General features: G+C 37.1%; 1 protein-coding gene across 6 annotated transcripts in view; it reads left to right on the top strand.

Annotated features, from left to right (window-relative positions):
• NOL4 (nucleolar protein 4) overlaps window positions 1–26,184 on the top strand; it is a 191,146-nt gene that overhangs the window by 119,694 nt on the left and 45,268 nt on the right. For 5 of the 6 annotated variants that reach the window (XM_027883154.1, XM_027883156.1, XM_027883157.1 and 2 more), the window contains 2 exons: window positions 22,672–22,851; window positions 23,606–23,797. In XM_027883154.1, the coding sequence (XP_027738955.1) occupies window positions 22,672–22,851; window positions 23,606–23,797 (372 nt within the window). The remainder of the gene's footprint in view (window positions 1–22,671; window positions 22,852–23,605; window positions 23,798–26,184) is intronic. The other variant, XM_027883155.1, reaches the window with a different exon arrangement.

Below are 26,184 nucleotides of genomic sequence, written 5' to 3'. Positions count from 1 at the left end.
GAAGTAGAATTCTACTTTAAAACTATTTAACTATTTTGTTCTCTTTCATCTTCCTTTTTCTTGCTAGCCTTTTAATCTACATTTTCCTGCTTTAGCTTTTTCTGGTAATGCTCCTGTTCTCCACTTGCTTCCAAAGACTCCTAGGAAGATCTATCTGAAACTTTGGTTTTTTAGGAACAAAATAGTAGATGTAGATAATAGTATTACTTACCAGAAAATAGGACTGTGAGGAATCACTTTAATTAGTGAACGTAAATGGGAACCTAGATAATAGACATTTACTCCGAGAGGATGTGCAACAGTTCAGCTCACCATGTCTGTGAAGTTATAACCTTCAGACTTACAGAAAACAACAATGTTGCAGATGTAATATGCCACTGGAAAACAGTGGGGTACTGGAATCATCGCTGATGTCCTAGATCCCTACAACAACAAAGGATTTGCTAGGTGGATTTCCCAGATGGTCTCTAGCAGTACCTTATTCCCTGCAGAATGGGAAGTAAAGAAGAACGACTGCCAATAATCCCTATCAGTCTACTTGAGGTTTTGTCTGCCATATGTTTCATCAAAACATGCTTCTTTGTATTTTGTCTCTAACAGTGACTGATTTTGAATACTTCAAAGAAACAATTTAAAAAAATAGCATCTACATTAGTTATTGAGACAGGGATGGGATTGGTGATGTAGGTAGGCATTGAAATCTGTGAATGTGTTATTTTTATTAATGTGTGTTTATTAAATACACTCAAAAGACAGCAATCAAATGATTTTGCAAAACACATGGTAAAAAATGAACCACTCACTATTACAAATATTACAGAATGGTATTCTTGCCCAATCAATAAAAGGTACTGGAAACTAGTACTTGAAAACTGTGTAAAGAGTCAACAGTTGTATTTCACTGGGAACTGACCAAAGAGTATGAAAGCACGATGACATATGAAAATATACTACCAGAGGAAGGGGTCTGTCACTGGTATGAGTTTTCATTTCACCCATGTAAGTGTGGCATATCACAAAACATTTTAATACTGGATGAATTCCATGTGCATCTCTAGAGTTTTCTCTAAGCTGCTGATTCTTGGAGCTCACAGTGTTTCTATGAAATACTGCAGCTGTTGCTTGGATCTTGGCATGGTACAACTGAATATTTCCTATATAGATGATCCTTCTGATCAGCTGCTTTGGTCAGACTGTCATTCTCATTGTCCCTTCACACCTATTCTGTTTGTGTTTTCTAACTCTTCTCATCTTGATTATACCATGACCTATGCCCAGATCTGGTGGGAAATGAGGCATATTGTTCTCTTCATATACATACATACATACATACATACACAGGTGCAGACATACACACACTTTATACATGCATATATATATATTTATATTCCCCCCCCTTATCTGATGAGAACAGTCATCCAATGGCCATGACCCAAAGTTGATGGAATTCTACAGGTGAATCAGGAGCATACAAAGAGCTTATATCTCTTGTTGTTAAGGTGCCTGCAGTGATGCAAATCTAACTTTTGTGTACTGGTGCTCTAGCAGACAAGAGTGTGTGACTGTCTTTCATGTGTGTTTTAATTAAAATTGGGATGATATATCTTGCTTCTGACTCCACTTTATATTTGGGTTGAGGTCATGAAGTAATGTTTTTCCTCGTCTTGTGTTTCCCATGGCATTTGGGAATTGTCTGACTCCACCAGGAAGATGCCTTGCAGAACTATTCAGAATTTTTTTCCTGTACCTTCTGCCATTGAGCTCCTCGTCTGCACCATCGCAGGATGGATAAAAGAACCTGCATAAGAAACAGGGAAAGGTGAGTTGATTTCCTTAGGGGTTACCATGAATGGTTCCATTATGGCCTGTCCTCAGTCCACAACATTATTGTGTGAGCTCTGTATTAGCTCTCAAAAGGACACATGGATATTCCTTGGGCCGCCTTTACTTAATTCTAATATGTGGCTTTTTAGACCACCTCTGAAAGTATGTATCTCTGTCTCACTTTGCACAGTTAGTCATATGCTCTTAAAAAATCTTTTGCAGATGGAACCCCGTGGGACTGGACCTGTTTCAAATACTGTATTAAATGACTAAAATAAAAGTTTTAAAAACTCCTGTTTCCCTGAGTGTGTTGCTTAGTAGAAAAAGCTGTGTTTAGGGGAAAAAAAGTCGGATGAGTCCGGGGCATGTGTGACAGCTCATACCCTCTTGGCTCATCTGAGAGAGGGAGGCATGAAGGAATGAAATACAGGCATCTTTTGGAATATGCTGCTTGTGTCAATTGTGCCTTAAAGATGGTTTCTCACAAGATTGATGCTTCTGCGTGGTTCATTAGATGCTTTTTAAAATCGACCTGTGTACATAATCATGCATTTAAGTGTCCACCCTGCCTTCAGGAAACACATAATATACAGGTTTATGTAATACTGGAAAAAGATATTGGAAGTCACTGGAACTGAATGAGTGACAAAACACCAAGAAGCTGAAAAATTTGCTACATAAAGAGGAAATTACATTGTTAGAGATAAAGCCATGATGATTTCATGACAGATCTCAGTGGTTCTTACCAGTTAATAGATTGTTGTCTTTTTAGAAGGCAAAGTTATTAAAAGATTCAGCAGATGAAACTTTCTTTTTAAGTTTAGGTTGGAATTGAGGTAAAACATTTTTACAATGATTGTAACCATCCATAAGTATTAAAGTAGTTAATTATTGCACAAAAATGTCTGTCTAAGGTAGTTGTTCTTTTTATATGTATTAATTAATCTGAAAGTATATGTGGCATGATTGTGTTATTTAGGAAAGTGGTGACAACTGTACCCAGCTGTTCAAGAGCTGACAGGTCATGTTCTATGGTGCAGGCATTCTCTTCTGAGCTTAAAGTCTATGAATCTGTAGAAGTGTCTTGAATACTTAAAGAGCCAAAAAAGCTTTTAGCCTCTCAGACTGCCAGTTCCTTGGCCTAAGCTTTTGCAAAACCTGGCCTAAATATCTGTATTTCATAGTCTTTAGTACTTAGCTCTGCATACATCTGGTAAAATCCAGGACAGAATATTTATTTTTACTGCACTCACAAGCCAATTCAAGATCATTGTATTTAGTATAAGAAGTAAGAAGTTTTTTAAGACTATCTGGAAACTCTGTGGAGATAATTTATCTTCTTATTTTTATTTTTTTGTTGTTGTGTTTTTGTTTGTTTGTTTGTTTGTTTTTTTCTAAATAGAAGATTGGCAGAGAGGATGCTGGCTTGCTTTTAGCCTGTTTCTCCATGTCTATGTTTGGATTTTGATTTTGTTTGATTTTTTAATATTTAATGCTATGATGTTTACAGTATCTATACCTTATATCTAGCACTGTTTATGTCAAATATCAAATTAAAAAAAAAAGAAGACTGTGTGTGAGTCTACTGTTAGCTGTTAACAGTTATTTCTACCTGAGTTTTGCTGTCCGTGTGAGGTAGGCAGTATCAGTAGTGGCAGGATCTTCAAAACTTTTGCTCCATATTTTACCATTTTTTCCTAGCTGAGAAGGTATGTCCTTTAAGTGTATATGATACTACAGTGTTACTTTTTACATTTGTCCTTTAATATATAATCTATATATTCTATATATTTATAATTCATATAGGTAATAAAAGTTTTAGGATATACTGTTTCTAACAAAAAAATTTTGCATAATAACTTTATGCAACATGACTAAGTTGTTTATGCCTTAACCAATATTTTAATTGCCAGAGGTTTCTACATCTTAATTCTTTGGATTTACATAGCACGTTTGGGATTCTGAAAACATCAATAAAAATATATCAGTTTAACACTGGATTGGTCCTGTGAGGCAAATGTGTTCTATCACTGTCTACTGATTAGTAAATGCAGGCATGACATAAGTCATTGACTTTCCCAAAGCAAATCAATCTGTAGGAAAGCTGGAGAAGTCATTTGTTTCCTGGGTGTTATAGCTGAACATAAATCACAGTACCAATCCCTATTCCAGACATTACTGTTCAGCTAGGGTAAAGAGGCTGAGTCAACTTCAATTGCATAGCCGCTGGAAAGTTTCCTCTGGTTTTATTAGCATAGCTAATATTCAAAACAGTTTGTTTTTTTTTTTTTTTTAATGTTTGTTTTAATCTGGGCCTTGTTGGAACTGTGAGGAATACAATTTCACTGATTGTCTAGATAAATCTGTCCAGGCCCCCTCATGAAAACATGTATATGTGTGCGCAAGAGAGCCTATGGAGTACATTGTTAATACACGTGTGTATAAACCTTAATTGCCCTAAAGTTAGATGCTTTCCTTAGATTCAGTCATAGAGCTTCCCTGCATAGTGTATTGACATAATACAGAACTTAGAGGCTGTGGCAGTTCATCCTGGTTTGAGGTAGCAGAATGGGATTCAGTTGTATAGGGATGGGTGTTTGGCACCCTTGCAGGGATGCCAGGGTATTTGTGCCCAGCATAAACCTCTCTGGAAGGACGTGCCTCTCACACTGGCCTTATGTGAGATTTGCCGGTATTATACAGTGTTCCTATTCCATCCTAATATAGCAATAGGGATCAGTTGCCTTTCTTCTAGTCCTCTGGTTCCGTTTCAGGATGTTTTGCATATCCACATGGGCTCTTCTCTTGACAATCAAATAACTTTGGTACAGCCTGCAGCTAATTCCACCTGTGTTGATGATGTAGTCTCTTTTATATTCTTGAGGATAGCAGACCAACGTTTAGCCTTTGAACTTCTCTAAATGAGTGTCAGAACAGGTTTCTGGCCTTGCAGAGTTGAAATGAATACAGACATTAATTTGCTGATTGAATCACTGATTGAACTAGGCACTGACTATGTAGCCAAAACTGAGAAAACTGCAGGATGATGAGACTGTAGAAGTGCTAGAATAATTGTCTATAGTTATTTAGCAGTTGGGTTGTTTTAGCTTTTTAATTATGACAGAAAAAAGTCAAAATCAAAATAATAGTTCAAATTGCTGAAGAACTGGACTTTAAATCTAGGTTTTCAATTTATGCACAAAGTATGAGTATGTATGTACGTATGTGTACCTGTATCAAGCAAGTTGTTTGACTTCCTCCTTAAGTGTTGCTTCTTACCGTGCAATCCCTTTTTCACAATGCTGCTATATTTAGCTTGCTTGGCTGAGTGCTCTCCCGATTGCTATATTTATGTCCTGCTTAATAGGCTTCTGTACTTTCCATGTGTTTCTGGCAAGTGGCTTTGACAGTGTGCCTTTTTAAACACACCTTTAAATTACAAACTCTCTTTCCAGCAGCCCATTTCCTGAAACTCATATGCTTCACCCATCAAAGCCATGTAACTAATGTGGACACCAGCAGATCCCACAGTAGCTTACACATACTGCTTACTGGTATTATAGCAGCCGGGCATAATGTTTACAATTCACTGGTTTTTGGGCAAGCATTAACTGAAACATGTAACAGAAAACATAAAAAGATTTAAAAATTAAGAGATTTCTTACTTTAAACAATGAGGAATATGCAGAGCTGAAGGCCAAAATGAACATCTGCTAGTGCACTATCTCTTTCAGTGCTCTGCAGAGTCCTGCTGCAGGTCAGAGGCCGGGTGTGCAATAGTCTCCATCTTCTGTCCTTTCTCTTGGAAATGGCATTGTCACCAGGACATGACATTTCCACTGCCATGCAGCCATTTTAGGCCCTCACTTCATCTGCCTGTTCCTCCTAATTGGCACGAATTACCTTTTATTATTACCTTCTGTCTCCTGTGGTGTTGTGAACTATTCCTCAATCAGCCTTATAAGTTAATCCAAGTCAACTGTGTTATGATCTGTTACATAATTACTTACTGAGATAGTGATGCTCAAAAAGTAGATCTGCTCTGTGTGGTGAGCTTCTCTTTATACAGGATTATCCCAACAGATGACTTTCAATACCTTTTCTTACACCTCTGCCAGAAGCAGAGATTCCCATGTCACATCTCCTAAAATGTATAAAAACAAAAGCCAATAGAAGAGTCAGAAAAGCTACCCATTAAAATCCAGGTCATGATCTGAGTTCTACCTTAACATTGCCTTCGTTCAGTGACCTTTTCTTGTCATTGTTCATTTCACAAAAAAAAAAAAAAAAACCAACAAAGAAACAAAACCTCAGAAAGACAATTTATTGCCTAGAACATGTGGTGTCATTGGCAAGAATAGAAGACATTTCCTATTTGGTCTTTGGAGCATGCATCACAGGTCATTGCTTTACCTCTGATAAAGTATCAAAGGGAGGAAAAATTCTGAAACTGGATAAAAAGCAGTATAAGGTTATGGAGACTTGATGTAGCAAGTGGCAGGGCAGGGCTGCTATCAGTAGCTGGTCCCACTGCCAGCCTAGTGACCAGCAGATGAGCAGGAGGGAGTGTGCAGATCCCAGCTCAGCGCAGGAGGGGCAGGCAGTAAGACAGGAGCAGCCTGGGATGCCGCTGGCCCCCACTTGCCCACGGCAGAGTTCATCTTCTGTGGGGCTCCTGGGAAGGGGCCTGAAGGTGGAGGTCCCAGGAGGGGTGGCCAGAAAAAATAAGGTCCAATAGTGCACTCAAGGGCCTAATGAGGGTATGGATTAACGACAGAAATTGTGAGATGGTTTTAAGTGGCACTGGTACAAAATGAAATTTTAGCCTCCTATCTCACATGAGAGGACTTTTATAAACTCTGCAAGGGCAAATTTCCATGGGCTTTGCTCAGGCTACAGCCAGCTATCTGACACAGCAGAGCTGTTTTCTTCTGACTTTGGTGGAAATGCAGAATCCAAGATATGGAAAAGCAAAAGGACAGCATTTAATTTCAAAAATTAATGGGCCTCACTAATCCTACCCTAAGCCTTTCATCCTTTAAGAGGAAAAAACCAAACAACATCTTACCTTGAATTAGTTAATTGAGGGCAATGCGGTTTTCAGTGATCAGATCAAGTTGAAGGACCAATCATTTTTGGTTAAATAATGAAGAGTTTTTCCATATCTCCAGTTATTTGAAGCCTGTGAAACATGACCTCTGCAAAACATAAGGCACAGAAAGCCTTAAGTTTTGTCCCATGATAGGTTGTGTATCCTTTTCCCTGACTTTTGGAAGGCTGAATGGTAAATAGTAAAAATGTTTGCTTTCAGCTTTTAAATATGGGGTTTACAGCTTTAAAAAGAGCTGTGAATGTCCGAAAACTCATATGGAACTTTGAGTAGGCACATGATGCATATTTTATTAGCAATTAAAAACTACCGGATGGTCCATTTATCACCCATAATGTCTGTGCGCAGACATACCTCTTCTTACATTAGTTAGCCTCTCAGAGGTTTATTAAATAAAAAGCAGCTATTGGGAAAGTTGAATCTTTTACAGAACATCACCTTATCAAAACATTTTCATGAAAGTTATTTCATGCCTTTAATTTGTATAATCATCACTTTATATTTTTTGCCTTCAGTCAATCTGTGAGGTTAAATTATATTAAATAAATTAAAAAATATGATCTCCTAGACTTATCCAGTATTGTGAACTACTTAATAATACCACTCCTACATATTTCCAGAAAAATAATAGTACATTATAGTATATAGTGCCATGGAAGTTGCTAATAAATATGGGACTCTTCTCTGTATGGATACGTCCCACACACCACTTTGCAATTCATTCTACCTAGAGCAGTAGTTTGCAAGATATTTGTTAGATCTTTTCAAAATATGACTTTCCATAAAAATACATTTAGATGCAAAGTGTTATTTAGAGATTTTACGCCAGAATTTTCTGTTTTACTTACGTCCAAGGTAAGAAATCTATTTAAAGGGAAGTTTTATACACAAAAAGTACTGTTTCACTATCCATATGGTTATTCTATAAATGTGAAAAGGTGTTTGTTGTCTTTCTTTGTCTTGAGTTTGTTTCCCAAGGAGGTGTTTTATGCTCTGTCAGTTTTTCTGTCCCTACATAACCTTTGAAACTACTGATCAATTTCAGTCTAATTCCATACAGTAGGAATCTTGACAATGTTGATTTGCTCTGAGCTGTGAAAATCTGTATTTGACTCAAGTAGAAAAATTCAGGGTACTGCCTTCATTAGATTTTTGAGAGGCAGAAACTGCTTGGGAAACGAGTGCTCTCCCACAGCCTTCAACAAGCTACAGACTTGTCCTGTAAGAAATGAGAGAGATGCGGAGTGAAATGGAGAAGGCATGCTGGTGAGGACTTAGGGATCCAGGACATATGTCATTAAGATGGCAGATTTCTTCATTTCTACTTTTTGAAGATGAACTGGTTTAAATATAATGTACTGGATATCTCTGTGTAGGAATCACTGAGCAGATATTAAAGCTGCTTGTTTACAGGACTCGTAGAAGTGAGCTGTGACTGCCAGCATGAGTTGTGTCTCTGTATTTTGTTTGTTGCATGTGGCACTGATGAAAACATTTCCTGCATAGTAAAATTCAATAACTTGAACCCATATTATTGCATTTATTTTAAAACAGTAATACTGTAGTTACAAAATTTCTTGACAAAACTGAAGAGGTCATATTTGCCAGAGAAAACCAATTTCTTGCATTGCTTGTGTGCTATTACTTTTTAATGATGGAAAATCCAGCTATTAATATCCTACGCAACATGTGAACTTATCCTGGTGTTCAAACAGTGCCATATAATACCTGTTGTATACTCAGGGTCTACAAAACAAAATCCTGTTTTATTTACTTTGTTGATTAGAAGACTGACAGGTAGTTTAATCAGTTGTAATGGAAAGAAAAATATACAAGGTAATATTACAGATGTTGTCAGACAAGTAAATGTTGCTGGTTTATAAATTCTGGTATTGCAAATCTTAATGGTGTATATACCTTTAAAAATTGTGGTGGTTTCAGGAAACCTTCTCTCTGGGGACCATTTTCTGAGTCCTAATACTTTCTTTTGGATTTTAGAATGTCTGCTGTAATCCTTTTGCTACTAAATAAACACACTGTAGCCTTTTCAGACCCCCTACAAAATCCTTCTGGTGAGTCGAGTCACAGTTTCGTTGAGAAACATTTAGAGACTCGCAATTCCTAATGTCCAGTAGAAGCACCTGTCTAGATAACCAGCTGAGATGCTTTTTAGAGGCATTTCAGAGGATCTCAGAAACTTTCGTGAAAAAATCAGTGAGAAAAGAAGATTAGATGACTTTGTTTTGCTTTGTGCAGCTGTCTTAAACCCATGGAATTTAGATTGTACCATATCCCTTAGCATATGCCCTGTTGACTTAGTCAGTCCTAAGGAACCAGTAAAGATCTTGGGATAAAAACCTTTGGTGTTTTCTTGGTGCATGGCTCACAGTGAAAATCCTGGCAGCTAAACCAGATTCAGGTATATGGGTGCTTTTTTGACCCCACACGGCCTTCTGCTCTGTTTAATCAGTTCTGAGGTGTCTCTGATGCAGCTCACTAGGCAGAAAGCAAATTTCATGCAGGGAAGTTCAGAGAGCTGAAGGGATACCAATGCCAGCTGATCATGCTTGATGCATGCAGCAGGTCTGGCACACTAAGGGAAAGACTTGAACAGATAGTGAATGCGCAAAAGAGCCATTCTACTTAGGTTCATTAAATCTGACTACTCACTAGGGAAGGGGAACTTCACTACTAAAGTTATCCTACCTTTCAGTTTTTAAAATTAATTCCTGCTTACAGGTTTTCTGATCTGTGGCCTGGCCACACAATAGAGCAGAACCAATGCCAATTCCAGTGACAGTGGTGGGAGATGTTCACAGAAACCTTTTCTGTCCCTCAAATTCTGTACCTCTTGTACCTGGGTTTAGTAGAATGCAACGGATGAGAGTTAAGTTCTATATTCATGCTCCAGAAGGATCTTAGCCTGTAAATCACAGCACTGCATGCCTTGAACTCAGGTAGGGCTCTGTGAAAGAGGAGAGTGGGTGAGCACAAAATGTAGGCAGCTCAACCATGGGGTTGGGTTCTTTCTCAAAATAGACATATAGAAGACTTAATTTCATTTTTAAAACTGTATTCTAATTTAGTTTCATCTTTGTTCTTTCAGTTTCATCTATGGAAGCTAAGGGTAATGTAGTAGTCATATAAAATAAGAAAGCCAATAGAAAGGGACACAAACTTCTAAAACTTTGATCCAGTTCAAATCTGGATATGAAGTTTTCAGTTAGTTCTCTTCATGGGATAAGCTGACTTAACATAAGATCAAATCCCTTTTCCCCAGATTTAGTGGCAGGATGTGGAAGATTAAATCATTTGATCTGTACCATGGTACAAAGCAGTTTTGATAGCTATTCAGTGCTCCACAGTCAAGTATTGAGTTATGATATTAATATGAGAAAATGCACTGTCTGCTCTGATGTATTCCATTTTTTTCTGGTATACTTCTGGAGTTTTTTCTCATAGAACTCTTCCTTTGCAATAGGGTTGATTGAATGTGGTTTTTGGAGGATGTGGAGTTTTGCCAAATAGGGTTTTATACTCTGCTGTATACTCTGCTAGTGGAATTCTCCATTGCTGCATAGTGATAAGAGTTGAGCCTTGTGCACTGAGTTAGTTAGCTACAGTGAAGGCACGTAACTAAGTGGTCCCTAGAATTTACAACTCAAAATATCTTTCCTAATAGAAGGTAAATATTGTTTGTTGTAAATAAGTTTGAACTTTTATAGATCGGGTCTATTAGATCATCTTGGAAACTTCTGTGCTGCTCGATGGCTGTATGGTTCCCTCTAACTGAGCTCTAAGTACTGAGTGGCAGAAGCATTTTGCAGTAAACAAAGATAATGCAACTGCAAGAAATCACAGAGTTCCAGAGCATGGAATCAAGTTCGGAAGTGCAACTTCTTTTCTGAACAGCAGCTGTTCTGGAATCTTATAGTATTCCATACTATGCTGGAGAAAAGAGGACAATTCTCTTCTAACAAGCTTGAGAATTTAACAGGCAGCATATAAAATCTCAGGGCTCATTATAACCAGGCCAAGCAAAAGTTCTAGTTCACTTTTGTATCAAATATATGCAAATGATTGTACAAGTTGGAAAATGCTGGACCACCTCAAGCAGGTAAAGTTATGGATTACAATGAGAGTTTCTGTTTTTTTCAGGATGGTACCATGAAAGCTATCACCCAATAGAGACACTTAAGGATACTGGTAGGGATTTAGGAGGCCACCATGATCTGCCTGATTCCTCTAGGGAAGATCATTTGCTCTTCAAGACAGCCTTTAACAGAAGCACAGACTGAGTAGCTTTAGAACTGAAAGATTCTTTTGTTGTTTCCATTTCTTGATGCTCTTTTTGTATCAATCCTAAAGATACAGTGGTCCGTAGAACTTAGTGATAGAAACTGCCTTCATGAGGAACTTTCCTGTAACATTTTTGTGATTGCTCTTAACCTCAAGCAATGCTTCTGGCTTAGTTTATGATAAATGTTTTATTTATCGTTCTCTAAACAAGGAGGGTCAAACTGGGTGCAACTAGACAAGTTGGTCTAAAGATTTATTTGTGGTAGATGAGGAGGGAACTAATCAGTAATCTATCCTATCAGCTACAGACATCTAGCTGCTCCTCTGTAACTCTGTTGCAAACAGCCTCTCCACCCTGGTTCAGGAGCCTTGTCTTCATCTGACTCCTCACTATTGGTTTCAAGTTCTAAATCTCCCCACCTGGCCCTTAAGCAATAATTAAGGCCATTAGCCGCTGCCTCCCGGGGCTACTTACTAACACAGTCTGGCTGATTTACCTCCAGAGAGTTTTTAAAGCTCAGCAAAGAAAAAAAAAAGGTTGCTGCTATAAGTAGATAGAGGCAAAAGGCAGAAAGGAAAAGCAGGAATAAGCTAGTCCTTCATTCTCAAGTTGTACCCTATGTTTCTCTGTAAGCAATATGCTCTTCTATTGCATATGCAACAAATTTGTGTTGTGAACCTGTTGTATTCTTAGCTTTCCCATAGAGAAGGCAATCTTAAATATGTTATTTTATTATAGGATAAGTTGTAAATGGCTATTCCAGAGTGAACAAACTATTTTGGGTTGCATTAATCAATTAGCTTTGGGTTTTTTTGCATGAGTCTGTCATGTAATATTACCATAACTGTTTTTTTTTTTTTTTTTTTTTAATCTGTACTTCTGAAGATGTAAATGGTTGATCAGATGAGAAGGAGTGACAGTCTCCTCTTACCTACTCTGACATGTGACAGTTATGACTAAGCAACCCAAAATAAAGGAGAGTCTAAATTTGTCTCAAATGATGGAGACAGGTGAGTTGGAGTTCCCTCCTCCACTGCTTCCATCAATTGATTTTTAATCTCCTTCCCAAACATATGCATCGATGCCATGCTCAGACTGGAAAGAAGGGTGTAAGAAGTTCTGAAAAGCCACTGTGTAAGAATAAACTAGGAAGAGGAAATCAGCACAAGGAAGAACATAAGATGAATACAGAAAGATCACAGAAAGGAAGGTCTTCTGTTAAACCATTTTCCTCTCTCATACCAATCATCATTTTTCATTACTTGTTATTTGCCACTTCTCTTGTGCATGCTGTGTTCTTCATACTCATATGAGTTAGAATAAAAAATGCGGCTTCTCCTTCCCTAACACAGGTCCCCAGTTCAGTATATAACTATGTGTTTAATAAGTCCAGTGCTGTGTGGCCTTAGGCAGATGCTATAGGAAGTTCTTGAGTTCCTGGATGTCAAATAGTAGTCTTTTTCCAAAGTCTTGGCAAGGATGGGACAGAGGCATTTACAGTCTTAATTGCTTTCTTTCCCTTTATCTAGTGAAAACAAATTCTCCTCTCTTTGCTGCTGCTCTTGCAGCACACAAACCCTGCAGTGATGATTTATTATTATTTCTACATCTGCCTCTGTTGTTGGTCTCTGAAGGTTTCTTTTGAAACTCTGTACAACCTGGAAGCCTCTTGTGTACCTCCCTTCTCTAGCTTTTCTGTGATACACAGGGAAGGGGGACAAAGGTGAGTGTCCAAAAAAAAAAAAAAAAAAATCATTCTTTTCTCCTGGTTTCCTCATATAACTCAAACTCTTTCATCTGAGAATGTGTGTGCTCCTTGGGAACGTTTTCTCTGCTATTGAGAAGTAGAAAACTGTCATGGTAAAGAGTGAGAGGAAGAAAAAGGCAGTGAATTTAAGGGGCAGGTACGAAGTCTACGTTCTCTGTGGTCATGGTTCTCTTAGCAAGACTTCACCCATAGCTGACTGTCATAGATTCAAGGGATGTTGTTAACAAATAAACACATAGTTTCCAAGTGCAGATTCACGCTTTGGGACTTGAGAAGAATGCCTTATGTTCCACAGAATCATAAAATGATTTGGCTTGGAAGCGACCTTAAAGATCATCTAGTTTCAACCACCCTGCCGTGGACATGGACACCTTTCACTGGATCAAGCTGCTCAGAGATCCATCCAGCCTGGCCTTGAAGCACAGAGATCCACAAATTCTCTGGGCAACTATTCCAGTTTCTTGAAACCTTCACAGTAGAGAAGTTCTTCCTCTTATGTCATCTAATCTTTCCGTTTGAAATCATTCCCTCTTGTCCTGTCACTATTTGCTTTTGTAAATAGTCTCTCTCCATCTTTCCTGTAGGCTCCCTTCATGTGTTAGAAGGCCATAATTATATTGCCCTGAAACCTCGTCTTTTCCAGGCTATATAAACTCAATTTTCTTAACCTTTCCTCACAGGAGATGTGCTCCATCTCTCTTATCAACTTGGTGGCCTTTTTCTGGACTTCTCAAACCCTTTTAGTGTCCTAGCTTAAATTTTTGGCAAGAGGAAGCAGAGAGAAATTTAAGGAAGAAGAAATGCATGAAACAATATGAGACACAAGAGAACAAATCAAAAAGAAAATGAAGCAAGAAGAACTAAAGGCATAATGATAGATACAAAGATACAAAAATTAAAGATTTTAGGAGAGAGCAGCTTGGAAAAAAAATGGCTTAAACTGAGCCAAGATGCGTGAACAGAAGGAACAGCAAAGGATGAAAAAAAAAAGATTGTGGCAGTTTTCTAGTTAGTTGGAGATATTTTACAAGGGGCCTGTGACTAAACCAGTGAATGGCATGTGCTTTGTATTCCTCACTGCTGTAGTGAGGAAGGAGATTTTAGGTTTTCCAGCAGCAATATGCTCAAGATTAAAATAGAGTATCCAGTGATGCTGTTTTGACAAGAAATCCTGCTGTCCTGTATTTACGATAACATTACTTCCCTGCATACAGATACCCATAAAAAAAATAAAATCTTAGAAATAAAACAGTAAGCTTAGCACATTTAAACTACTACTCAAGGAATTATATCACTCCTGGATCTAAATTTCTGCTTTTGTACATGCCTTCTTACCTAAGTCAGACTTCAGAGGCCATGACTGCAGCTGCGGTATTCAGCAACTACTTCTGTTCTGAAAGCTAGGAGGAGTTTGGGATGTTGGCCAGTAAGTGGGAGGGATCTTTAATGGATAGATTGGATTTTGCCAGGGATTCTGCTGTTTCCTTGTTGGAGAGTTCCTATGAAACTTGACTGTTGTATTCCTGCTGACATATAATGTTTAATTATATCTTACACTTCTGTCAGTTAGGTGAGGACAGGCTGCACAGAGAGGAGAGTCTTGAGACTTGCATTGAAATTGCCATTGTAATATTCAGGTTTTATCGACATTCTCGATCTCAGTTATTTCCTAAATGAGATGCCTACATTAGAGGTTTCATTCTTAACTTAAACAGAAGAAATTAATAGCCCAATGTTTTTTGCAAAATCATTTGTAGCTCTTACCAGCCAGTTGTCTAACAATTGACCAAAGAATTGCTGGTCAAAAATGCTCACTATTTGCCTGTAATGTGAACTTCAGTAATTACTTTGGTATCTTCTGTAAGAGAAATGTTCCCAAATCCCCATAGTTGTTATTTGAGGGGGAAAAAAAAAAAAAAAAAAAAAAAGAAGAGAGAGAGAGAAACCCCTGACAAATGGAAAACTGCGAAATCTGGATGGAAACTGTAAAGATTCCTGGCAAAAGGTGAAAATTCCACCACAAATTGAAAGTGGTAGTTTTCCAATAGAAGTTTTTGATTGATGCATTTTGATAAAAGCACAAAAACCAAGTGGGGCTCTTCCAGGCTCTTGATTTCACAAAGCTATGTTAAGTACCTGCAAAGTATGCTGTTATTGTCCTTAGAATACCACTCCTGAAGATTTCTTAACTTTGATAATAAACTAGGTTTTCTTTTTTTTTTCTTTTCGGGGTGGTGGGGGAAGGGGGATTTGGATTTTGTTTGTTTGTTTTGTTGTTTTCTATTATAATGTAAGATCTTAGAAGAGGAGGATAAATTAATTCAGATCTTCTGGTTTGATTTTGGGTGTACTATAGGAAGTGTTCAACTACTATCATGGTTTAAGTACTCTCACTGGCTCATGGTTTGCAGAAATCCAGACATATGTGATGGAGTTTTCCTATATGGCAACCTTTGTTTCTCAAATTCACAGAAACTCTGTCAGATCTTTTAAAGCATCAAAATAGCAGTGTATGATGCCAAAAATAACTTTTTATTTGAGTCTGTCCCCATTTAGTTTTGGCTTTTCAGCTCCCACAAAGGGCATTGTATTTTTGCCAAAGATGCAGCAGCCTCATTTTGCAATATGACTAGTTATTGGTCATTTTTAATGGTCACTATTAATCTAGTTATATAACTAGATTCTTTCATTATTTGGTTGAAAAAATCTGTCTTGCTACATCAGTGACGGGAGTTCAAGAAGTTCATTAATAAAACAACTTATTAAAATGAAAGCTGTGAGAAGCAGGCAAGTCTCCTGCTCTGTTAAATCAGCTCTGCCCCAGTACTCTCAACACTGGTAGACTGGGGTGGTTTGGACACACTTATTCAGATTCCCCCAAGAATTGTCCTCCTCCAGAATGGCTGGAGAAGGAGCGGGAGCCTTCCTGAAAGTGCTGAATCAGGTAATAAGAGATTGGTTGTGGACAAATTAGAAAGAAGCTCATTAAACTATTGGCTATAAAGGTATTTAATTCTTCCACTTGACTGAGAATTCTCAGGTGCCTCTCTCTTTTTACTCTCTACCTAATTTCTGAGGTTATTTCCAGCAAGGCAAAGATGTATTTTATCCCCACTGGTCAATACCAGTGGGGATAAAGCTAGGATAGACTGTATTTTAGGTAAAAGGAGAAAATATAGCTAGGAATATATGTTTCAGGGCATCTTTCAATTATTTCTTATTTTTCAGTTATCCAAGTGTCTTCTTATCCAGATAAAACTGGAATGAAAGTGTCTGGGTTATTTGCAGTTTCTTCCAATTACTCTGGAGAAAAGACCATGTCAAAGATAATTCAGGAGAAAAATCTTTTCTATTTCTTAGTTCCCAATGTTAATAACTGAACAGTTTCCTTCTGGAGCTCACATTGTTAACACAGACCAAACAGAAAAGAGATTTTAATATTTCAGTGTAATTCACGTTTTGTGTAAAAAAGTCTTATAAAATCTACTCTGCAACATTTAACGTGTTAGATAACACTTTTATAGAGTCAAACCTAGGAAACTCTAGATTTTAGCTTTCCAGTTTTCCAGTAAAAGTGCTGTTGCCCTCATGCTCCAAATAGCAGAGTTACACAAAATGATGCCTTCCCATTATCAAGGGTGAAATTTTATGAAGGAGCTGGAAAGGCCAATTATGATATAACAAGAGGAGGAAACTGATCACAATCAGATGGAAAGATATGGGTAAGATGAGGAAATATGTGATGAGTTTATAAAAATGAGGTTAATTGGATCTTGAAATAAATGGTGAGATGCTGGAATTCACTTGAATTAGATTCAGCTGAAACTAAGTGTTCCAGTTATGCCTCCTGCTTTCCCGTTTGAATTGAGGAGAAAAAGATGGGAATGTTTGAATTCATGATTTCATCTCTTTTAATACCAAAAGTGCATGTATGGGCCAAACATATTTTATGTTTTCTAATATGCAATTTAAATCAGATATTTTATAGATTTAATGAAAAACCCCACCACCATTACCTCCCTGCTATATGGAGAACTCACAGTTTGCACAGCAAAGAAGTGGATCTCTAACAGCGCAATATAAATTTCAAATGTCTTTTTAAGGGGAAGATACAGGACATGAATTTTCCCTTAAACTTACAAGCTTAACCTTTTAATTTTGTTTATATGTCAAATAGAAGACATGCTTCTTACTCATAGTCAGTTCACCAAAAACTAGTGTCACACATTTTTCAAAGACTTTGTCATATGTAAAGTCAGTTAAAAATGTAAATGTGAAAAAAAATAATTAAAATCAAGGTTTAATTTAATAGAAAATTCTGGAAAAAAACAGTCTTCAAAAGCAATCAAACCTGGTGTTATCAGAATATTCTCATCCCTTTCTAGATCATATGAATAGTTGCTATAAAAATATGTATTCACAATAGCACATGTGAAAATATGCAGAAAAGCACACGATTGCAGAAGTAATTGCTGAAATTGCAGACTTCTGTGTATTCAGTGGTACAGGGAGAAATACCGAGATGTAGGAAAAAGAAGAAAGGGCTGGAGTTACAACTGAGGAGCTGAACAGAATCCTTCCAGCTTTAGATTATTGTTTTATTTACTCATTAAAAAAATCTGGTAACTTTTACATATGTGGAGGCAGATTTCTAGAAGAGAATAGAATATACCCAGTAGAGTGTTTTCGTCTCTGCCTACCTCCTAACTCCTTTACTTTCTGTGCAGCACAGAAACCTGTGCTACTCTTTGGACAATTCTTCAAATGTCTAAATCTCTTTTGCTCACAGAAGTGCTGTGGTTTATAACCATCTAGTGTAACAACTTAAAGAATCACAGAGTATTCCACTATATGTAAAACTCTCTAATTAAATGAAAATGTAATGTAAATGTGAAAAATGAAGTTTCATTTAAAAAAAAAAATTGCTGCACTTCCATCAGAAATTTCTTTCCCTGCAAAGATGGGGTCTATTGTTCCCTGTTGGCATTTTTAAAAAGTCACAAAGATTTGGTTTTTCCAGTGTTGGCCATTACAAATAACTATCCTCAGTAATTAGCTTTCTATCACTAAATAACTTTTGGTGGAGTAAATGAGAGCCATCTTTGTACACTCACCAAGACAGAGTCTCTTGCTCTCAGCTGCTGGGAGAAGCGTCCTGCAGTGAGTTCATGTGTCATCATTCTCCAAACCATGTCTGATGGCCATACACCACTGTCAAAGCCTACCAGGCACTGAGCACTTCAGTAGACTTATATATTTATAAATGCTATGGATTACTTCTGCTTTAATTCTCGTGAAATAACAGAGTGAGTTCTGCTGGCAACTCTGGGGTTTCTGCAATGCCGTCTTTTGCATGTATGGAGTATTCTTTTGTCTTGCAAATAAAGTGCTAAGCTTTTTCTGCTGTAAGCATATTAAAATTAATCAAGCAATAAAGAAATATATTTTTCATAGAAAGGCCACAAATGGAATACACTTTGGAGTTTTGGAAGTTGCTCTTTGAGACAGTTTCAAACCAAATGAAAAACATACAGAGTAGAACAGTAAGAATGATTAGGAATGAGGAAAACATGAGTTTCACAGCATGGACAAATTTATAGGGAAGTGAAGATCGAGGGGAGGGGATGTATTACCTCTCCTCAATTATTGGAAAGATTCTTGTAAAGACAAAAGAGAATGCTCTTTTCTCCAGGTGCCACACCTTTCCTCCACTACAATATGTGGTAGATACATAAAAAAGAAATAGGCTTCGTACTCTTATAAAAGCCAGAGGTGAGTGTCAAGAATGTTCCAATAATTCTGAAGATAATGAAACACACAGGTTGTCTGTGGGATGCATGGCCGCCCTATCACTGGAAGTCTTTAGATAACAACCAGATGAAGAGTAGTTAGGATTGACCTTCTGACCTTGTTCTGTTGAAGCAAGATAAGCAAGATAAACAAGATGAGACTGTAATGTCCTCCCAGGTCTTTTATTGTATGATTTTACACCTTACTTCGGGTGACTGTTGTTCTAGATCTGTAATGTTATAGAAAGAGGTTGATGTTTCATGTCACAAACTCCTAAATGTAGGTTGTCAGGGATGAACATTTACTTTCATTTTATAAAGTAGAAGTGCATAATACTTATTATTGCAAGGAAGAGATTAAAATAATGAACACAGAACCTTCAGAAAAGGTTAAGGACAAAGTGGTCAGAATATATCTATCAACATCTCAGTATTTTTAATGCAACATTATAACCATCAATGTAAATATTTGGGGAAGGCAAAACCCTCGGCCTTAGCCTTGGCTGCATTTGTTCTCCTTGAATAATTTCTCATTTAAAATTGTAGTCACTTTCTTTTCCAACTGAGATTTATTAAGCACAAAGGTTTCACCTGTGAAACATTTTATGTCTACTAATGCTTACTCTCCACAATTGCTTTAATCTTGCATTGCTGCCAGCAGAGGCTTTTACGCTCCCTCTCTTCCATGCTTACGCTTTCCTGTTACCACAAAGGTTTGTATTTTCAGGTGGTGAACTGGAGACAAGAACTGATTCTGCTCTTAAACTGACTGGCAAAAAGAAAAAAGAAACACAAACAAACGAACCCAAAATATTTTAACAGGATCACTTCTTCATTCTAGGCCACTGCTGGACCATAAAATGTATATGTCAAAGAGTGTTCAGGAATCTTAATGAGCAGGTTCCCATAAAAATGGGAAACATGTACTAAGGATAAGTTGTCCTCTACTGTCCTACTCCACGTTTCTTTAACACTGCAGCTCTTGCTAGAGTAGCAAAAGAAAATGCTTATCAGCTTTTACACAACTGCAGAGTCAACACAAGTGAGAGAAACGTCTCTTCCTTCTCTGACTCAACAATCATCTGCGTAGAAATACAGAAAGGTGGAAATTTTGTTCTTAAATGAGTTTACACAAATTCTTCCCTCCGTTTGCCAATGCAATAGCTATGAAAAAAACACCCACTTTTTTGTGGTACTGTACAGTCTTCAAATCCACAACGAATAAATATGGATTCCTGCCATGCAATTTTCTCAGAGTATGTTTTTCCCCACAGTTCATTTAAGATGGTGTTGTTGTTGTTTAAATAAAAACTTCTGAGAAGATATTGGTCAAGGCTCTCTATGCAATTCTTTCCTTAAAGAAAAAATAGTGAAACAAAACCCTGACTGTTGCATTTTTGAGAGACATACTTAAGCCAGTTTGACCTGAATTTGTTTCCTTCACAAAAGCAAACCTCAGTCCTGGTGCATAATTTATGATCTTGGCATCCAGCCGAAACATATGTACATACTGAAATCAGTTTTGCATCTGTTTAACTATATGCACATGAGTAGTCTAATTGGATTTAGTCTCATGAAATGACTCATGCGAAATCGAGTGTCTGCACAACAAGGGTTTCAGTCAGTAGGGTTCTTCAGGGCAGCAGCTTCTATGCTTTATGTAGTATCTCGCATATGAAATGGCTTTTTGATTATCTCGAAGCCTTCTGTGTTCTGTATAACTGTAGTGACAGGTGAAATGAAGAAGTACAAGAGAACAAGCCTTGCGGTGTAGATCAGATCTTCTACTGCAGAGCACAATTACAATTACAATCATTAAAATAATTAATTAATCGTAACGTTTTAAAAAACATCTTCTGAGAATCTTTTCAGGATTAAGGGAAACCACTCAGTGCTTTTTAACAGGTTACCAGGCTGCAGCTGTTGGCCTTCTGGTAGCCATTGGGAAGGTTAATCACTGTTGCCTGTATATGCTGGACACTCGGATAAGGTACAGCCATCTTGTCCTTTCAGAATGGAACTAATATTCTTCTCAAGCCTGATAATTCAAAGGCATCAACATCTCCTGCAAAAAATAGTTATCTGAATGGGCAGCAATTTAAATACTCACCATCTTCACAGGACCAAATATCAGTGCATCAAGAACAGGATTTTTTTTTTTCTGCTCTTCCATACCATCTCAAATATGCCATCCTGGACCATGGCTAATTTCTTCCCCCGTAAGAGATCATACTGGGCTTGCTACTTGTTGAAGGGTTTTTTATCCAAGGTCTGGCTCTTCTGCATTCTTTTGATGTTTTCTTGTTCTTCCTACCTCTACTGTAAAGGTCTATGGAATGGAGAGTGGTTTAATGAAGAGACTCAGGGAAGAGGATGAGAGAGGCTGCAAGATCTGATATTAGGAGCATTAGGGATTAAAAAGTGGAACTCCAGAGGATTTGTACTGTGAGAATATAGTCTGGGTAGGACAGATAAAGAAGGAAGGCTTGGAATAAGAGTGCTGTTAAGGTTGTACTCCAAAAGTGCTGGTGTACAGAGGACCAATGTAAGATGGAAATGAAAATAGGAAAGGGAAAATAAAGAAGTTGAAGTAAGAATATAAACAGGAAATATATCTTAAAGGTGAATGTTTTTGTTGGTCTTTCCCTTCTACCCCACTGCCCTTAAGTTCTGTGGTTGGCAAAAATACCCTGAAATAAAGACAATTTTAGGAAGCTCAGAATGTAGCTCAAGGCATGCAATTTTAATTATTTGAAATGTATTTTTGATTGAGGCAAGCTCCTGACTTTTGGTGACACTAAGGGAGGAGGTACCCTTAAATGTTTGTGTATGAAGTTAATAGTGTAGCACCTGATTCAGACTACAGTATGCTGTAGCAAGAAAGAAAAAGATGAAAATATTACAAAAAATATTAAAATATAGAATTAAAGTTGTGTTCTGAATTACCTAAATGTGAATCTGATAGCTCTGGTGAAGGTTGTCCCTGATGTTTTTGTGTGGCTGGGGGAAAGCTTTGACATTGAAGTGTTAAACTGTAGAATTTTAAGTTGTAGAAGGCTTTTTATTACTGATGCCTTTTTATGGTCTGCAGTTCAAAGTGTATGCATTGGAAACAGGTAACTGAGAACTTGATATTGCGAGGGAAAATGCACTCTATTGACTTTTGGTAATTGGAAACTTTCTAGTCCTACCATTGGATACACTTAAAAGAGATGGTCATCTGTTTTATCTAACAAATTGAACTTCTGCTTGGGGGAAAGTTGTGAATGATGATTTCAAAATGAGAGTGGGTTTACTACATGATTCTTAGAAGAGCATTCAAAAAGTTAACAAAGTTACACCTCTCTAATTCATTCAGGGGTTGTGCAAGGGAAACTAAAACATAATCACCTCCATGTTTTGAATAAATTCTTGCAGCTCTTGATAATTTAATGTTCATCAGATAAATATCAGTGTTTCCTACTTGAATCCCCTTTGCCTTAAAATGCGTAATTTTTAATTCTTTAGAGTTTTGTTCAAATCAACTATCCCTCAGCTGGGCAGTTGATCTTGGCTAATTCAAAGAAATTAGTACTTGTAAGAAACTTCTATAGGTAGTACGTAAACAAGGCTGTATGACAAAGATTTCATGTTAACTGTAATTATCGTAGGTAATTAATTTGTTAATAGATTTACTGAATTTGCAATAGGTCACATTTTTTAAAAACACTGAAATTAATATAATTTAAATTGTTTACTCTTAGAAGGACTAGGAGCACTTTATGTTGAACAAATAATAAAAACAATGAGTGGAATCTTTAAATATTTATGAAGCATTTTTGAATGGTAGACTTTATTTTTGTGGTGAATTTTCACAAGCATATTCTTTTTCTGTTTTCAGTCCCCTGCACATAGCTATTCAAGCTATGACTCTGGCAAGAATGAGAGTGTAGGCAGAGGTGCTGAAGATCTGTCTCTGAATCGAGGAGATGAGGATGAGGATGACCATGATGAGCAAGAAGATCCCGAGAAGGTCAATGAATCAGATGGGGTAGAAGCTGAGCGACTGAAAGCTTTTAATGTAAGCCCTCTTGTGCTCATCTTGTTTACTTCTTCCATTCCTTTTACATTGTTGTTTATGGGCAAGTTTGACAGCATTAAAGGCAAATTAATTTAATTTGCAGGATTTATTTCAATTATTATTTTAGTGCACATTAAACTCTTGCTAACAGAGGACAGATTTATTGCGTTTGACTTAGAATTTAAGGCAGAGTGCCATCTTTACCAGTGAGGAAAACAAATCTTTTTTTCTGTATCCGTGCATGTGTGACCATGTGTGTGGATGTGTGTGTGTGCATGTTCACCCACTGAATGGAAAGAGGCTGTAGCTAGTTTGTCAGAAGACCATTCCGGTGGTCAGCTGTTCTCTATTGCTTTCCCGATGTGTATAATTATGCATGAAAACACAAGCAATTGTTCAAACAAAGAAAAAATGTGTATCAGTTCAATAAAATGATTAGCAATCACAGCTTATTGTTAATAATGAAACTTAAGTAGTGCCTATTTTCACAATCTGTTCTGGTTTATCTCACAAGTTCTGTGTCCTATAGACTATTCTTTTCTTGTCTTATTTTTCCTTTTAATCAGCCCCTCCCCCCCCCCCCAAATAACCCTTTAAAGAACTGTTTGCTTAATATTTCTGGCTTCCCATTACAAAGCTCTTCAATGGATAGAAAAAAGAAAAATGTCTTCCTATCAGTAATCAAGCCAGGAAGCTAGGAAGAGAAGAGAGCCACCCTCCAAACCCATCTCCTCTGTCTCCCTCTTGCCAACAGATGTTTGTCAGGCTGTTTGTAGATGAAAACTTGGACCGAATGGTCCCAATCTCTAAGCAGCCCAAAGAAAAGATCCAGGCTATCATTGACTCATGCAGGCGACAATTCCCTGAGTATCAAGAGCGTGCCAGAAAACGCATACGTACTTACCTCAAGTCCTGCAGGCGGATGAAAAGAAGTGGTTTTGAGATGGTGAGTTTTGACTTAAAACCCAGCCCTAGTTTCCATCAAAACCCCATATGTAAATCCATGGCACTATTTTGTTTTCATCTTAGCGTCTTTTCTTTTTTTGTTGTTTGTTTATTTTTTTTAAATAATACCAGGTCAGAGGTTTCTTTTTCCCTCCTTCATTCTTCCTGAATTTATTCCCTTTGGTTTAAAAGTGCTTTAAAACGCTAGCTTTCACAAAATGAACTAGCATGGATCTATAGGAAAAAAAGAACAAAGCAAGGCATAAGGAGGGAAACTGAGTGATGGACTATACAGTGACTTTTTTCCTACTTCAAGTTATAGTTACAGATTTTTGCCTGGAAAGGTCTTGCAGTAAGTTGTATTTTTCTTTAAAATGCCTTTGCTAACTGGATTTTAGTGAGCTTTGTAAAAATTGATCCTGCTAGTGAAAAGCTATACCCAAGAAAATGCCCAATGTAGTAACATCATAGTGGCAATGGGTTTGGCTTTGGGTTTTTCTTGTACACCTTAGCCTATTACTCATCAAGAAAAGTTACTCCTTTGAAATCTTTCAATTGACATATGGGAGCGAAAAACCTATTTAATGGTTGTAAAACAGAGACATCAAACTTACGATTTGAGCATCCCAATGATTTAGTAGTTACAACTGAACCAAAACTCAGGAAAATTATGTTGGTATACAACTGTCAGTGTTTTCAGACATTGATATTTTAATATTACTCAGTTGCACAAAAATGGGTAAATAATGTCTTCTGAGCCATCAGCAGCTTCCTTACCTCTAAAAAACTTTTGTATTTCCAAAATGGAGAAAAGTCAGAAGAAACTAGGTAGCTACACACTTTGAGTTTAATGTGTCTTAGCTATCTCTCTGGCCTTTAGATGACAACAAAATCACCTCATCATTACAAATAGATATCATTTAGTGATTACACTTATCTTTTTTTTTAATGAATCATCTGAAAACCCATTGAATACATTAAAAAATTACTGGAGATGATTGAATTTTACTGTTTCTCTCTTTCCCTCTGTCTTTCTCTTTCCTGCAGTTTTTGCAGAATACTTACGAGTACCACATAGTGTTTAAGATGTTAGCTGACAGTTTTAAGAACAGGCTTGTTTGTAGGGTAAGACCACTGTTTAATGACACAAAAAGCAAAGACAGAAACTAAATTTTTGTATGTATTTGTGATTCTAATCAACTGCATGATTTTATTATTTGGAACATTGGTTTAACACTTTTTCTGAACAATAGAAGCTCATATGAAGAAAGACAGGTAGAATAAAGGACATCTGTACAGATAAAAGTGCCAAAGATTGACTGCTGGTGTACATGTCAGATTGTTTATCCTGTCAAAATAAAAGAAAAAAAAATAGAAAGAAAATATTTTCTACAATTCACTAAATATAATCAAATTGCATCTAGTCACTCTGGCTGACAATAATTCAGCAACATCAAGTTCAGCTCTCACAATGCCAAATATTTTTATTTTGCTGTACTTTCAGCTGAAAATACTCACAAAATTAGCCAGTGCTAGCAAGTCTCTTTGCTGTTCCAATTTATGGCCTTATTACTGTCATTATTCACGCTGATGAGCAGTTATGTAAACTGGCTCATTTTTTGTCATATGAAAGACTTGTGCAACTGTTTTGCAATATGAACAAGGGGCTACAGTCTGACCCATAAGAGCTGGGTTGGCTTGATTTCAGTGCACATTTGCAAATGTTACTTTCATGTGAATAAAGGTTGCAGGATCAAATTTAATCCTTGGAGGGGAAAAGGAGCAGAGATTACCAGGAATATGATCGAAATAGGCAATCTTTATAGTTCAGAAATATTTCCTGGTTTTGTAGTGTTTCATGACAGTTTATGATGGGATTTATTTCTTTAAAAAAAAAACAAATTACCCTCTAAAACACTGACTTTTTGCCCATGAATGGAAGTGACAAGGCACTGAAACTCATGCCAAAGACTGAAGCCCTCTTGGGCCTGAGGGGATATCTGTCCTGTGTCCCTGTTTGCAGGTAGGAACACAAGCCAAAGACTACCCAAAGTTTCTGGAGGAGCTCCCAGTAACCTCCTAAGAGAAAAAGTAGCATTTTATGTTTGTTTCTCGATTAATTCTGAAATCTAATATTCCTTTGGTTTTTTAAATTATTTTCTGATTTCTAAATTAGTGTATCATCATCTCTTAATTATAAGCAGTTTTAAAAAATGCTACCATGGACAGAGGCATTTGACAGCCTGATTGTTTCAAATGTACTTACCATTTTGACAACAGAGAAGAATCACTTTGTCTGGATAATAACATTTCTTTAAAACAATCATGAAGAGCAACACTGCTGTTGATTTGAATAAGAAGCTAGCCTCAAATACAGCAAACCAGGAT

This window comes from Empidonax traillii, unplaced genomic scaffold, assembly GCF_003031625.1.
Source record: "Empidonax traillii isolate 1590-97213 ecotype Southwest subspecies unplaced genomic scaffold, ASM303162v1 scaffold119:size1479319, whole genome shotgun sequence".
NCBI lineage: Eukaryota > Metazoa > Chordata > Aves > Passeriformes > Tyrannidae > Empidonax > Empidonax traillii.
The sequence above is the reverse complement of the archived record's forward strand: the minus strand, read 5'-3'. Positions and strand labels throughout refer to the sequence as shown.